This window comes from Anarhichas minor, unplaced genomic scaffold, assembly GCF_050575085.1.
Source record: "Anarhichas minor isolate MPS153535 unplaced genomic scaffold, ASM5057508v1 ptg000005l, whole genome shotgun sequence".
NCBI lineage: Eukaryota > Metazoa > Chordata > Actinopteri > Perciformes > Anarhichadidae > Anarhichas > Anarhichas minor.
Genome location: NW_027466451.1, coordinates 3,537,501 through 3,553,508, shown reverse-complemented (window position 1 = coordinate 3,553,508; position 16,008 = coordinate 3,537,501). Strand labels below are relative to the sequence as shown.

General features: G+C 44.5%; 1 protein-coding gene across 2 annotated transcripts in view; it reads right to left on the bottom strand.

Moving 5' to 3' along the window:
* Window positions 1-2,142: 2,142 nt before the first annotated feature.
* The window catches only part of tango6 (transport and golgi organization 6 homolog (Drosophila)), a 40,256-nt gene continuing 26,390 nt past the window's right edge, over window positions 2,143-16,008 (bottom strand). For both annotated transcript variants that reach the window (XM_076076318.1, XM_076076319.1), the window contains exons 14-18: window positions 15,238-15,295; window positions 14,936-15,094; window positions 8,389-8,540; window positions 5,914-6,027; window positions 2,143-2,565 (exon numbers count right to left, since the gene is read on the bottom strand). In XM_076076318.1, coding sequence (XP_075932433.1) covers window positions 2,389-2,565; window positions 5,914-6,027; window positions 8,389-8,540; window positions 14,936-15,094; window positions 15,238-15,295 — 660 coding nt within the window. In that variant the 3' untranslated portion in view covers window positions 2,143-2,388. The remainder of the gene's footprint in view (window positions 2,566-5,913; window positions 6,028-8,388; window positions 8,541-14,935; window positions 15,095-15,237; window positions 15,296-16,008) is intronic.

Genomic DNA, 16,008 nt, shown 5'->3' with positions numbered 1-16,008 from the left:
TATATATATACACAGATATGCCTGATGACTGCTGGGTAATATGTATGTCGATATTGTCCGGTGTCAAAAGGTTGTTGTCTTGAATTAAATGGAAACAACGTAAACAGACCTCATTGTTAGTGTTAAAAATCATAACCTCCAGAGTGAACTCAGGTGTGGAGAGGCCGAACTCCGCCCCCATGATTAGAGCTCGTGTTTCTACGCTGCCCCCCACACAGTGATACCTTGACTCCCAGTCGGGGGAAACATCCATGGGTCTCAAAGAAAGCTGACGCTCCTTGTGTTTGCTGTATGTTCACACAGACGGAGGGACAGAGAAGCCTAAAACACTGTCAGCCTGTCGCCCAATGGGAGAAACAAAAGAAGGAATGTCTCACGCGTCTCTGTTCAAACCCTCCTGGACCCTTATTTGGCATTGTTGACATAGAGTAGTTCAGTCTCCAGTTCAGGTTGTGTTAAAATGTGCCAAAGAAGAAATAATTCCATTTACCACTGGCCACCATTCAACCATCTCAGTAAAATGGGAGGAGCCTCTGTCTGTCTCTATGTCTTTCAGGTTTCTCTACAACCGTTCCTCTGATTGTCTTCATGCTGCTGTGGTGTATCGCTGAGGACCCAAGGAAGTGCAGTGTTGAGTGCGAGCTCTTGAGATACGGGACATTATTTACTATTACTGTGTTATGTACATGCTGTGTAGTGTATTCAGAGGGGACCCTATTATCTGTCACACCGCTGAACGGCATGCTGACTACAGCTGCTCTCCGTCACTCGATGCAATTGACGAAAAGCATGCTGGGTAGTTTGTTTCCTGTGAATGTTTGTGTAAGCGTCTGCACCCACATGATACGTATACTGTAGCATTGCAGCTGTGTGCTGGCTGCTGTATTGCTCTGGAACAACGCGGTGTTGAGTGTGAAGCGAAGGCCAAGCAACCGGCCCGTTCTGAACAGGCCCGTTTGAAATGCGCTTTGCACTAGTTTTCAAAGATATAAAGATTTTTGTACACGTCTGATTTTATGTAGAAAGCTAAAGTAACGACACCAAAGCAGGCGCACGTGATATTAGAACGGTTCCTTCAACCTAAAACCTTTGTTCTGTATTTGTCTCAAGGAGGTAAAAAGATAATCCTGCATTAACTTGGAGTCATCTGTTTCTAGACAGATTTTTAAAATTTATTTATACTATATTGATCCCGTTAAGGGGGAAATTTGTCTCTGCATTTGACCCATATAGGGAGCAGTGGTCTGCCAATGACAGGCGCCCGGGGAGCCGTTAGGGGTTCAGTGTCTTGCTCAGGGACTCTTCGACACGTACCAGTCAAGGATCGAACCGCCGACATTGCGGTCACCAGACAACCCTCTTGAGCCACTGTTCATGATCTCATGAACAGTGGCTGTACGTTGAGTTGACATGAGTGATTTACAACAAGCTTGTCCAGTAAAGAGACTAACTGACTCGGGACGCTTGTACTAACAAACCTTATTTCCCATAATGCCCGTTAGGTTGTTCTTGACAAAGCTTCTCTAGAGGCACAGAAGACATAAAAGATGACGCATTACAAGTTGCACCAATGGTTTGACATACACTGTGTCTGTGGGAGCGGTCCAATGTATTAATATAACATTAGATATCAACACAGCTAACAACCAAATTTAGCATTACAGAAATGACTTAGCTAGCGCGTTAGCTAACGACAGTTGACGTTTGCTTAAAGTGTTGACAGTTTGGCTAACATTAATGCTAGACTAGTAACGCCACCACGTATTGTGAGAGTGTTGCTGAGACAGGTCTTGAATATTTTCTCCTGATTTGTCAGTCTTGTGAAAAATGGGCCCAATATTTACACATAATCTGTTCACTTGTCCTGTTGGAGTGATGGTCTCCTAAAGGGACGGAGCAGTGCTAAACCCCACGTCTGTGATCATACAGCGGTTTCTACTGTGGAGTAGTTTCCCCAATGACTAGTAAAGTGACTGACATGTAGAGCAGTGGAGTGCCCCTTTAAGCCTGGTGTTCCTCCATCAGGGGTCTTTGGCTGATACGTGATCACTAATAAGACTCTGGGTAAAATAGTGGCAGTATCGGTATGAACAGTTACCTATTTTTAATACTTTGTATATATAATAAAGATTGAGAACAATATGTTTTTAGAACTTTATTTTGGAAGTGGACTGTTGGTGGTACAGTAGAACATGATGGTATACGGGTACTTTATAAGGACGTACTTCCTGCATGCTGCTGTTACAGTCGTGGTGTTTGTAGCTCAGAAATGTCCAGAGACATAAAGTCCACATCACACGGAGGCAGAACTAGCGCTGCCTTAAGCAGAGCATATCAAAATAAGAAGTCCAAACAGTGAAGAGGTTATGAAGAGATACAAATGGAGCTCTATGGCAGGACAACAATCTTCTTCTCCAGCTTCTGCTCAGGGAAGATGAACCTCCTCATTACGTCATCGATCTCCTCCAGAGCCAGCTGGGCATGGAGCACGGCGACATCATCCGGGTCCGAGCGCACCACCCACTTTAGAGCTCGGTACAGGTCCAACAGAACGTCACTGAGAACCTGGAGGAGAGGGGGGGGGGGGAGACGGAGGTTACGTTGTTGGAACTGGTCTGTAGACTGGAACGGACAGTTTGTTGCTACTGATCGCGTTTGTTTTCTCATCCAATCAAGTTTGGCAACTCACTTGGTAATTACTAACTGATCTAAAATAAGATCCAAGTTGTATGTGACTAGAATTCCCCTCGAAGTTAACTTTAAGGTGTATCGATCAAAAACCCAACGGAGCACAAAGAAGCCTTTTACCAGAGAGAGACAGCATCACACAGCTCAGTCTAAAGGCTCTGGAGCACGTCCCATAAGAACAGCAGAGATCAAACATACCCACACAGTCAGCTCATCACTTAAGAATCAAGCGGATACTATTCTGTTTATAAATTGATTTCTTTTAATCAATCAAGAAAAAAATGACAAGTTCCTGCTCCTTAAATATTATGATGATGAAATATCTTTGTGTTCTTCACCGCAGCCCGAACAGAACAAAGAAAACTAAATAACAGCTGAAGCTGTGTGAACGAGCGCTCCACACTAGTGTCACACGTTCCTCATGAATCAAGAGGAACGTTAACAGATCCACTGCCAGAGAAAACTAGCATGAGCACAGAGTTACAATCTTTGGTTTTATTCTTAATACAATCTGTTGATACTATTTATGGACAATATCTTTACATTCAGTAATTATTTACATTTATATTTGTGCAATATTGTTGGATAAACGTGTCACTTACTTTTACACACAATCCTCTTTTTTTAGTGCTCTATCTTAATGAAGTCATCCCCTCTTATCTTACATCTTATTGTCATTTCATCTTATTGAATGTTTTATTTTCATATTTGTGACGAGTGCTTTTGTCGCTGAGCTGATCCCTCATCAGATGCATTACACTGTACTGTTGACCCCGTGTGACTCAGTGGTGGGTCGTCAGGGCCAGCAAGGCCTTCTCTGCTGGCCTGAACAGAATCACAAAGTTATAGCTATTTTATAATTTAATAATGTTTCTTAAATACACTACATGTATTATAATTTATAAAAATATGTTTCCCATCATCTTATGTTCTCATTGCACAGCTACTGTCTTCCTCAGTTGCTCTGCTTCCAGTGCAGCTTGTTTTAAGTAGAGCTTTTATCCAATCAGATTTCACCTCTGTGTCTCTAGGTAAGAAGAGAGGCAGAGGCCTGCAGACTCACAAGTGAATCCATGTGCACTTTAAGTGAATGGGGACGATATTGTTGATTGTCATAGTGTTCAACCAATCAGATCTTTAGTTTGACATGTTGGGCGTATTCTTTGACGTGTCAGAGCTGCTAGCTGGCCTATAAGTACGTCAGCATTACGTGCAGCTCAGTTTTCATATGTCGTATGGAACAGACACATCGATATAGAGCGTGGGGACTGATAGACATTCTACAGAGTTCTATCGGCCCAAAAGGCACCTCGGTCCACAGGGAAAGTTCCCACTCTGCTTGACGGCCTGTGATCTAACATCTGAGCTCATGTCTGCCCCTCTCATCTGTTCTCATTGCGCTCTATCATTAGCCGTGTTCAGCTGGTGCCGTTCCAGTAATGACAGGACCTGGCCTGGGAACAGCAGCTGGACAGCTGACTGTAGTAGTGGCAGTGGCTCAAGAGCCACATCACAGCTCACATATCGCTGTGTTTTCACTGGGCTACCACAGGAGGAAGAGTTCAGTGATTTTCTGTTCTCAACACTGCTATAGGTTTTACATGAGACTGGGTCTAAAGAGGAGAGCCTGTATTCATTAGGTGTTGTTCCTGGTGTTCCTATTGATGATTGTGCTCTGAACACACCAACAGAGCTCCAGCCATGTTGTTCCCTCAAACCTGCACAGGGATCAGTGAATTCAGGAAATCCAGTCAGTGATCCTGCCTCGCTGCTTCCATTTTAGGAGGCTGAAGACCTGTGACGTGATTAGCCGGGACCCTGCGGTGGACTATCTAAGAACAACACTACAGCAGTAACCACACACTGAGGAATGTGAAGCGGTGAGAAAGAGGCTGAAACATGGTGTTTGGAGGGAGCCTCCTTCCTGTGCTTGGTGAGAAGCTAACATTTGGTTCATTACCTCAGTGGTGACCAAAGGGAAGCTGGGACTAGATTCCAGGACCCGTCAGAGCTCTGTACCAGCCGCTCACTCTCAGGAGCACACCACAGCCTTGAGCCTGCTCAAAGCCTCCAGATGAACAGGACCAACAGGAGCCTGCTGCTCTGTTAATACAATGACAACATGCATCTACACATGCTCCAATCTTCCATTCAGTCCTCGTTACAGAGCAAAGGTCAGTGTGTTAACAACGGCTGTGAATCAGCGGAGCTGTTTGTAATATATCTTTAGTATTTGCTCCATTAATACTAAAGCTAAAGGCTTAAAGTGGCTCTTGGTCCTCCTACTTCAGTGTTCTTTTACCAAATACACGCTTCAGCAGGAAGACAAAGAGAACACGACCGACTGATCGCTTCAAACACTGGCCACACTAAACACCCACAACTGACCATCAATGGTGCTGATATAGACCCCCACCCCCAAATTCCTGGGGGTGGACATCAGTGAGGACCTCTCGTGGACAGCCAACACAACATCACTGGCAAAGAAAGCCCAGAGGCGCCTCTACTTTCTCCACAAGCTGAAGAAGGCAAGAACACCACCACCCATCATGTGCACCTTTTACCGAGGCACCATTGAGAGCATCCTGACAAACTGTATCACTGTGTGGGGCGGAAGCTGCACTGACTACAACAGGAAAGCCCTGCAGCGCATAGTGAACACAGCTGGAAGGATCATTGGTGCCTCACTCCCCTTCCTGCAGGACATATACGACACCCGCCTCACCCGCAAAGTGACCGTGATTGTGCGCGACTCCAGCCACCCCTCACACAGTCTCTTCAGCCTCCTGCCCTCTGGGAGAAGATACCGGAGCCTCCGTGCTCGCACCACCAGACTCTCAAACAGCTTCGTCCACCAGGCTGTTAGGAAGCTGAACTCTCTCCCTCCTCTCTTTAAGACTCTATGTCTGACTGCTGCTAAATTATATGTTGTCTAAATGTTTTTTTATCTATTTGCACTGTATTCACTTTATATGTTTATATGTTGGACAGGGAGAAACGTTTTTTCAACTCCTTTGTATGTTCGGTACATATTGTGGAACTGACAATAAAGCTAACTTTGAACTTTTCAAGCTCAACCTCAGGTCATCATAAAAACACTTCAAAGGCGCACAATGACTTGTTCCAGTGTATACATTATGTACGTCTGTTTGTGGTTAAACGGGTAGCGAACAAGAGTGTATCATGCATACTCAGTTGTGTGTGTGTGTGTGTGTGTGTGTGTACCTGGGTGGTTTTGTCGCCGAGGCCTCGGAGCAGCAGGGTGATAACATGGACAGCAGCTCTCCTCACCTCTGCCTCCTTCTCCGTCTTCATCAGAGCAGTCAGACAGCAGCTGAGCTGCGCACACGCACACACACACTTACAGTTATCTATAGTGGTATGAACATGAGGATGGGCAAAAAGCTGAAATACAGTTTGTGATCATGTCTGACTAGGATTTACAGCACAATCTGGAGCTGTGCTGTTTGACGTGGCATGTTTGTCACAAAGACTCCCAATCAGCTGAAAGCCTCCACCGCTGAGGTCAGAACACAGTAAACTGGATCGATTGATGTATTGGACAGACATCCAAACCAACATGGGACGCATGCACACACATGGTAAGAAGTGGGCGTGTTCTTACAGCTGACAGTGCTGCTCATTAATGGCAGCAGGCTTCAGTGAACACACACACGGCAGCATCGTTATTTGAGCAGAATGCACGTGTGTAAATGTGGGCTGAACTTCTGTCAACTCAGACCCTGGTTCAAGTGAGTGGGCATGCATGTGTGTAGACCATGGCTCCACTTAAGCACCCACAAGGTACTTTTGCAAAGGATCACGCTGTAGTCGGTCCCTCTGACCTCCAGAGCTCAGAGGGAATGCAAAACCTTTCTGAAGTAGATCCTCCACTGTTATTTATAGTGCTGGGCAACGATTACACATTTGAAATCACGATTAATCTCAGTGTTATGCGCAAAGTTCAATAATGAATTCAAAAGTAGTGTATTAAAGTGCTGCTATATGAACAAAAGGTCAATAACATTTGGTTTAAACACTTCAAACACATCAGGTTCTTGTTAACAGCAGTATTCTCTTTACACAGCAGCAGTTCTATCTCTTCACTATCTGTGCTCAGTGTGTGAAACGTTCCACTGCTGTGCAACAGGAACATGTGTCAGCACGTTTCATCTACGTGTGTGTTGTGTCTTCATGACAGTCAGAGCATGTGATGCAGCTCTACTGTTCATCACTATGATGCTGTAACTCAGAGGTGATGATGGTGACCCAGCGATGTCCAGTAGTCTCCAGTGAGAGCAGCAGCTGCTGCACGTTGTAACGCCGTTGCTTTAGTCGTCCTCTCCTTTAATACAACTCGTGTGTTCTTCTGGTGACGGTGCGTCTTGAGGCTCATACGTGACGTCATTCGTTGAGATCCTAAAGGTGCGTTCACACCAAACGCAACGTGAACGCACCTTGAGAACGTTCCTCAGACCGACATCTTCCACAACACTAACCTGCAGTTTGTCTCCACTTCTCTGTAGCATGTGTTAGCTTGTCTTGCTATAGTTTATCTATACTTCTCCCACACGCTGCATCAACGTAGTCTGAAGACTTCCTCCAACGCTGCCAGTGAGCAATGCACTTTACAAATAATAATAAAGAAAAAAAACTGCGTTAACGCGCGATAAGATAATTGTCGGCGTTAATGAATGAATGCGTTAATAACACGTTAAGTTGCCCAGCACTACTTATTTCTTATCTAAATACACCATAGAGTGTATTATTGCATTCATATGCAACCTCAAATCAATACAGGCAAACAAAACATCTTCCATCCATACAGCATCTTTTTAACTGTTTTGTTCAATTTACGGAGTATCTTGTATTAAAGAGAGCTTCACCACTGATGTAGTGTAAAGCACATGAACTGTTGTGGTTATTCACAGTCTCACACTGTCGGGGCTCCACCTGCACAGATCTACACGTGTCCTGGTGTGTGATTTTGATGGTAAAGTATTTTCCACGATGTCCTGCAGCTGTTGTTTTTACTCGGGGTGTAAGAAAATATTGATACACTTGAGTATCGCGATATTATGTTTTGTGATATTGTGTCGATTATCAAACACATTATCTGTTTTCAACTAACATGCAAAGATGGACAGTGCAGATGCAGAGAGTGGCTCAGAATGCACAAAACAATGTGCAATGATGTCGGATGCTACAGGGACTGCGATACATGCAAATCACACTGATCTGATATGCATACAAGTATTGTTGCTGTATGTTTTCATGAACCAGTCAAGTTGCAGTCTACATCCATGTCTGCCCAAAATGTCAGGACTTCTTCATTGTATCCCATTAGACATTGGTGTGAAATTGTCATATTTAGCATATCAATTCTTGAGTTATGGCCAAATATGTGTCTCATGTGAGGTCACAGCAACGTTTGACCAACAAAATCTAATAATTCCACCCTCGAGTCCAGCTGGTAATTTGTGCCAAATATGAAGAAATTCCCTCCAGGCATTCCCGAGGTACTGCGTTTACACGAATGGAGGGTCAACCCATGGCACGGTGCCTCAGGGAAGAGGCAATATATCGGCCACCGTATCATAACCCGTATGGTATAGGCCAAATTCTACTACTCTTTACTGTGTACTGCTGAAGAAACCCAGTTCCTCCAAGAGGTGTTAATGTCAGTGTGCTCCCTCTCACCTCTTGGGCCAGCGTTCCCAGAGTATAGTCCAGTCTCTGACAGAGCTCCCCCAGGTTGGACAGACTGCTGGCCCGGACACTTTGGTCCGGGTCCCTGGTTCCTTGCAGGAAGACGCCGATCAGAGGACGGCCGAGGTGGGCCGCCAGATCCCCTTGAGAAGGAGAGAATGGACAGGTTAGTTCCCCAGTAATAATATATAGAAGATAAAGATGTACAATCTCTGGCTTTCTGGCTGACAGCAGCCTGCATCTTCTATGGAAACTACATTCATATTAGAAAAGTAGACTTCTATCATGTTACATAGAAAACAGAAATGCAAGACCTTCTTTTACACAAAATGATCATTGTAAGTATCGTCAGGCCTCGAGTCTTTAATACCTAAATAGCATATGCGATATTAAAACTTTGAAGGATTTGAAGCAAAGTTGAAGCTATAACGAGGGATTTTTAATTTGTGTTGATTTTAACGCTCCCTGTGAACACAAATGTAGTGTTTCTGAGCAAGTCTCAGAAAACCTCATTTTACTGCAGCAGAGTCAGATAGTCCAGAAACCTGGTTCTGGTTCTCCCGTGCCTCCCTTCCCTCCAACGGGCCCAGCAATATGGCCCTAATGAGGCCGAATGAATATCACTTGCCAGAAGATAATTTAAGAAGATCTTCTCATTAAAGTGTTAAAAATTCCATCTAATCACCATACGTGGACATAGTTTCCTTTCATCCTGGTACACAAGACATTGGGGTTAGTTCGATCCCCGGCTTTGCTAGTCTATGTCTTTGAGCAAGACACTTAACCATAAATTGCCCTGGGTGTGAATGTTAGATAGAGTCCTGATGGGCAGGTGGCACCTTGCATGGTAGCCCCTCCATCAGCGTATGAATGGGTGAATGATGACATGTAGTGTTAAAGAGCTTTGAGTGGTCAGAAGACTAGAAAAGAGAAATACAAGTACAGTCCATTTAGCATTTACAATGATCACTAAAACCTAGAAGTCGGCCTCTTAACTGTGATCAGGTTCCTGGAACATGCACCAGATAGATTGTCTGCAGATGTCCTAGGGCATCTATAAGTTATTTTCACATGGATGTTGAAAATCTCTGTGTCTGGTCTGAGCCTGATGAAAAATTTAGCGTAGTTAAATGCGGAAGTAAGCTAATAGGGACGGGGACCCGTGGGACATCAGTCTATGCCCGACGACCCATGGGACATCAGTCTATTCCTGACGACCCATGGGACATCAGTCTATGCCCGACGACCCATGGGACATCAGTCTATGCCCGACGACCCATGGGACATCAGTCTATTCCCGACGACCCATGAGACATCAGTCTATGCCCGACGACCCATGGGACATCAGTCTATGCCCGACGACCCATGGGACATCAGTCTATGCCCGACCGCTCATTTCCAGTCACAAAAGTTCCTTTGGAGAGGCACCTAAGAGAAGCTCCAGCTTTGTTCAGGTGGACACCGCTGGAGCCATAAAGTTCTGTTTGTTCCCAGAAGACATTAAAAGTACCAATAAAATCCACACCGTGAGCAATACAGTCAAGGGACGGTCAGTACAGTCAAGGGACGGTCAATACAGTCAAGGGACGGTCAATACAGTCAAGGGACGGTCAACACAGTCAAGAGACGGTCAACACAGTCAAGGGACGGTCAATACAGTCAAGAGACGGTCAATACAGTCAAGGGACGGTTAATACAAGCTGCACCGCCTGCTGAAACGAGCCGCTCTATGGTCAAATATGGGAATAGGTCTGGAAATGTGGATTCTACTTTTTTGAATGACTTGAGTGTAAGAAAAGAAATGTTTGAAGAGTACAGACCTTTTCATTGCCAACACAAATGATAATGCTGTCAACTTCTTGATGAGATTTTACTCTGCATGGAATTCTGTCTACAAAGTTGAGTACTTTGACCCTGGGGAAACTTCCAGGTTTCCAATGGTGCGTCTGCTTATTAGTGTTGTTGGGGGCTCATGGGGGCTTATGGGGACGTTGTGGTGACCAGCTGCAGCTGCCCGGGGAGCCAGCCGGCCACTCTCCCCGACTTTGTGAAGGAGATGCGACCCCTGGAGCTGGACCGTGCTTGGAGCACTTTGATCCTGACTGAAATATCTCCACGTCTATAGGATGGATTGCTATGATATTTTGCAAAACCATCCATGGTCCCCAAAGGTTGGAGCTTACTGACTTAGATGATCCCCGACTTTACCTTTGACCAGTGCCGACTACCAGTAGGTTGAAAGTTGTGGTTTTAAGTAACATTCAATAACTAATGAAGACATTGCAATTCAATTTGGGTTAGGGTTAGTATGAGTTGGTTTATGACTAAACGGATTAATTGGTTTGCCAAAATAACACCATTTTCATTTTGCATTTAGTGCTACGTAGCAGATGCGAGCATGCTCAAGCTAAACATTGATGGTTAACATGATCAACACACCTGCTTGGCATCAGCATGTTAGCTCAAATATGTATACACTGCAGGAAACCATGCATACATTCAAGTGTGATCCAGCCATCTAAATTGACATCTTGACACAAGACTAATATTGTTGTTTACAGAATGTAGTCATACTCAGTTTAACGAGCTGCGTGTGTACAAAGAACAGAGCCGAACACAACTGCTCCTGCCAGGCAGCAGGGAGGACAGCCAGAGGCCTCCAACGAGAGAAAACAGCTGACTGGCTAGTAGTAGTAAGACCCGCTTCACCCATGTGTGTGTGTGTACGTTTGCTTGAACCAGAAACGCCAGCACACACACACACACACACACACACACACACACACACACACACACACACACACACACACACACACACACACACACACACACACACACACACACACACACACACACACACACACACACACACACACACACACACACACACACACACACACACACACACACACACCATCATCATCTCATCATCATCATCATCATTTGTGCAGAGTTCTTCTGTTTGACAACATTGTCTGCCCTCACTGCACACTGTGGGCTTTCACAGGTCTCTACAAGGGCTTCTCTACCACTCTACCAGGCGAGTCAATTAAGAAAAGCTTCTTATTTACAAATGACAGACTGGCAAAAGGCAAATCAAGACAAACACAGAGGCTCTCTGGATGTCTGTGCAGCAAAGTGATGGTCTATCCAATCTCTCAGCCAGGATATAAACCCCCCGATTGTCCCAGGGAAGTGGTACGATGGCAATCTGGCAGATAAAACCAGAGCTGGGGAAGAAATACAAACCAGGGTTTTCAATCAGGGAAAGGTTGTGATACACAAGGTCCCTTCTGAGCAGAACTCTGCATGGGAAACAAGTCTGCACTGTGGCTCTTGTAGTGTGGTGGTTCTATGCTGATAGCTGTCCACCACAGACAGATAATAATAATGTCAACAGATATGGACACATAAATAAACAAGCATACGTTATCATTAGAGGTGTGAATCTTCACCGGTTTCACGATTCGATTACGATTCGCCCGTCAATGATGCATCATATATTAATAGTTATAGTCATTGCATCTGAACAACCTTCACAGGGCAACGATGTAGGAATCAGGACACCACAGATACCGCAGCTTCTACAATGTTTAGTTCTGAAACTGTGACTTCTATAATCGTGGTTATGGCTAAACCGATTATTCCTGACATCTCTATTTCAAACAATGCCTTAAAGCAGTGGTTCCCAAAGTGGGGGTCGCGACCCCTAGGGGGGGCGCGGTGGTACTACAGGGGGGTCGCGGCTTCATCACCAACCCACACACACAGACGCACACATACACCGGTAAAACAATATAAAATAACCGACGTGACATGCACTGTGTTCCAACCACGCCACCAGAGCGGCTCATGTCACAGACCGACTGTGGCAAAACCAGCGAGAGCGAGAGCGAGCGCGCGCCCGAGCGAGAGAGCGCGAACGAGCGAGGGAGAGAGAGAGTGAGGGAGCGCGAACGAGAGAGAGACACACAGCGACACAGAGCGAGAAAGATACGGAGCGACAGAGAAAGATAAAGATAAGAGAAGGAAGTATGTACAAAGATGGACAGATTTGTGACTGGTCTAAAGCGCAAAAATATTTTATACAGTTCATGCATTATAATGCAATTCATTAAAAACCAAGACAAATTTGGGGTCGGGTTGCGGGGGGGGGGGGGGTCGTCCAATGTTCCTATATCATCAAAGGGGGTCTTGACAGAAAAAGTTTGGGAACCACTGCCTTAAAGAAACAACTTGTTTAACACTAAATATTGTGCATAAAGATGGCCATTCAGATATGTTAAAAACCTAAAGTGCAATTATATACTTGAATGTAAGCAGACAATGGACTGAAAAAAATGTTTTAGGCCAGTTACTGAAATGAATGGGTTAGGAACAGGACAGCGCAGTGACTAGAGTGGCAGGCAGATCGTACAAACAAAGAATAATAAATACAAAATAGCACAAATAAAATAGGCCAAAAATGTTATTTTACATACAGTTGTGTGAAAAAGTGTTTGCCCCCTTCCTGATTTCTTATTTTTTTGCATGTTTGTCACACTTAAATGTTTCAGATCATCAAACTAATTTAAATATTAGACAAAGATAACACAAGTAAACACAAAATGCAGTTTTTAAATTAAGGTTTTTATTATTAAGGGGAAAACAAAATCCAAACCTACATGGCCCTGTGTGAAAAAGTGATTGCCCCCCCCCCTGTTAAAACATAAATTAACTGTGGTTTATCACATCTTTGGAAAGCTGAGTTCAATTTCTCTAGCCACACCCAGGCCTGATTATTGCCATACTTGTTCTCAATCAAGAAATCACTTAAATTGGACCTGCCTGACAAAGTGAGGTAGACCAAAAGATCCTCAAAAGCTAGACATCATGCTGTGATCCAAAGAAATTCAGGAACAAATGAGAAACAAAGTAATTGAGATCTATCAGTCTGGAAAAGGTTACAAAGCCATTTCTAAAGCTTTGGGACTCCAGCGAACCACAGTGAGAGCCATTATCCACAAATGGCGAAAACATGGAACAGTGGTGAACCTTCCCAGGAGTGGCCGGCCGACCAAAATTACCCCAAGAGCGCAGCGACGACTCATCCAAGAGGTCACAAAAGACCCCAGAACAACATCCAAAGAACTGCAGGCCTCACTTGCCTCAATTAAGGTCAGTGTTCATGACTCCACCATAAGAAAGAGACTGGGCAAAAATGGCCTGCATGACAGAGTTCCAAGACGAAAACCACTGCTGAGCAAAAAGAACATAAAGGCTCGTCTCAGTTTTGCCAGAAAACATCTTGATGATCCCCAAGACTTTTGGGAAAATACTCTGTGGACTGACGAGACAAAAGTTGAACTTTTTGGAAGGTGCATGTCCCATTACATCTGGCGTAAAAGTAACACGGCATTTCAGAAAAGGAACATCATACCAACAGTAAAATATGGTGGTGGTAGTGTGATGGTCTGGGGCTGTTTTGCTGCTTCAGGACCTGGAAGACTTGCTGTGGTAAATGGAACCATGAATTCTGCTGCCTACCAAAAAATCCTAAAGGAGAATGTCCGGCCATCTGTTCGTGACCTCAAGCTGAAGCGCACTTGGGTTCTGCAGCAGGACACTGATCCAAAACACACCAGCAAGTCCACCTCTGAATGGCTTAAGAAAAATGAAGACTTTGGAGTGGCCTAGTCAAAGTCCCGACCTGAATCCGATTGAGATGCTGTGGCATGACCTTAAAAAGGCGGTTCATGCTCGAAAACCCTCCAATGTGGCTGAATTACAACAATTCTGCAAAGATGAGTGGGCCAAAATTCCTCTACAGCGCTGTAAAAGACTCATTGCCAGTTATCGCAAACGCTTGATTGCAGTTGTTGCTGCTAAGGGTGGCCCAACCAGTTATTAGGTTTAGGGGGCAATCACTTCTTCACACAGGGCCATGTAGGTTTGGATTTTTTTTCCCCCTTAATAATAAAAACCTTCATTTAAAAACTGCATTTTGTGTTTACTTGTGTTATCTTTGTCTAATATTTAAATTTGTTTGATGATCTGAAACATTTAAGTGTGACAAACATGCAAAGAAATAAGAAATCAGGAAGGGGGCAAACACTTTTTCACACAACTGTATATTTTAATTATAACCCCCCCACTATGGAGAACATTGCCCAACTGTAATACCATAGTAGCCTTAATAGTTGAAGTGAAATCTATAAAGTGAGTGACACCATGAACACAGGATCGTATCTGTGCAGGACAGATGCTCACACTAAGAAAATAGCAACCGGGTGATTGATAATTATCATTTTTTATTATTTACCGTACTCTCGTCGATACTGAGTTTACTGCGTCATTTCAGATTGCCATGGGTCACAGACTCAGGACACATACCTACAACATCACTGTAACATGGAGCATGTATGAACAACCTGGTCTCTAAAGCTAAGTTATCACATTAGTGAATGCCCTCTTAGGAGCCATGATATGGGCACCAACAAGCCAAGTGAGTATCTAGTCACACAAACGTGTGTGTGAAGAAACAACAGAGGATGCTCACCCATGGCCCGACTCGCCCTCATCAGAACTTCTCCCACTTTGAGGCGGAATTCCAGGGAGTGCTCCTGGTTGGATGTAGAGAGGGAGGGTCCATGCTGGAAGTCTTTTAGGAGCCTTTCCAGAATCCTCTCGGGGTATGAATCAGCCAATGCAGACAGACCTACAGACAATTCATACTCAGAACATCTGCTTTCAGGAGTTCAGGACTATACAGCTTCAGCTGTACAGTTAATAGTATCGGTGTGATGCATCGGTGAAAATCAGTAATAACATCACATTTGGCCAAGCTGCATCATAGATTACCTTGAATGGCCGACAGGTAGATGAATGAGTCTTCATGCTCCAGGTTTTCTAAGAAGAGCTGGAAGACATACCATCAGCATGATAAATCACCACATAGACTGGACTATAGTCTTATACGTTAAACATTCGGCCATTCTGTATGAGAAAATATCACCAATATGGATCCCACAGGAGAACAACAGAGGATGACTATTTGCACAGCACTGAATACATTAAATACAATACAAACAACTACCAAAGGGAATATTCACAACCCATCCCGAGGTGCTCTAAGGGGTCCTGGGTGAATGGAAATCAAGGACTTTCTTAGACAAGCTGAACAGAATGTGCCGGAGTTTTGACAGAAAAAGGAGGGAGAATACAACATATGAAAGGTGACCTGTACAATGCTGGAGAACTCAACCCAACATGACACAAAATCAATAAAGGGGTCTCTGCTGTAACAGCAGGGGGTTGAAGGTGATCTAAGGTGCCCACAGGAGGGGGTGGGAGGCGGCTTCTGATGACAGAGAATACTAAATGAGTTGCTATCCTTTCTTGCCCATGCTACCTTAACAAGGCCCTAGAGCCACCACGATACCCTCTGGCTCACAACCGCCTCATTTATTATACATGTTTGCTCATAATGTCCCAGGAGACAGATAATACCACCACCTACACCCTGATGCACACATACTGTGTATGCAACAATAGCACCATGTCCAATGGCTGGCTAAGGCAACCCAGCTTCTGATTAAACAGGCACAATCCGACATGGCTACACGATGACAG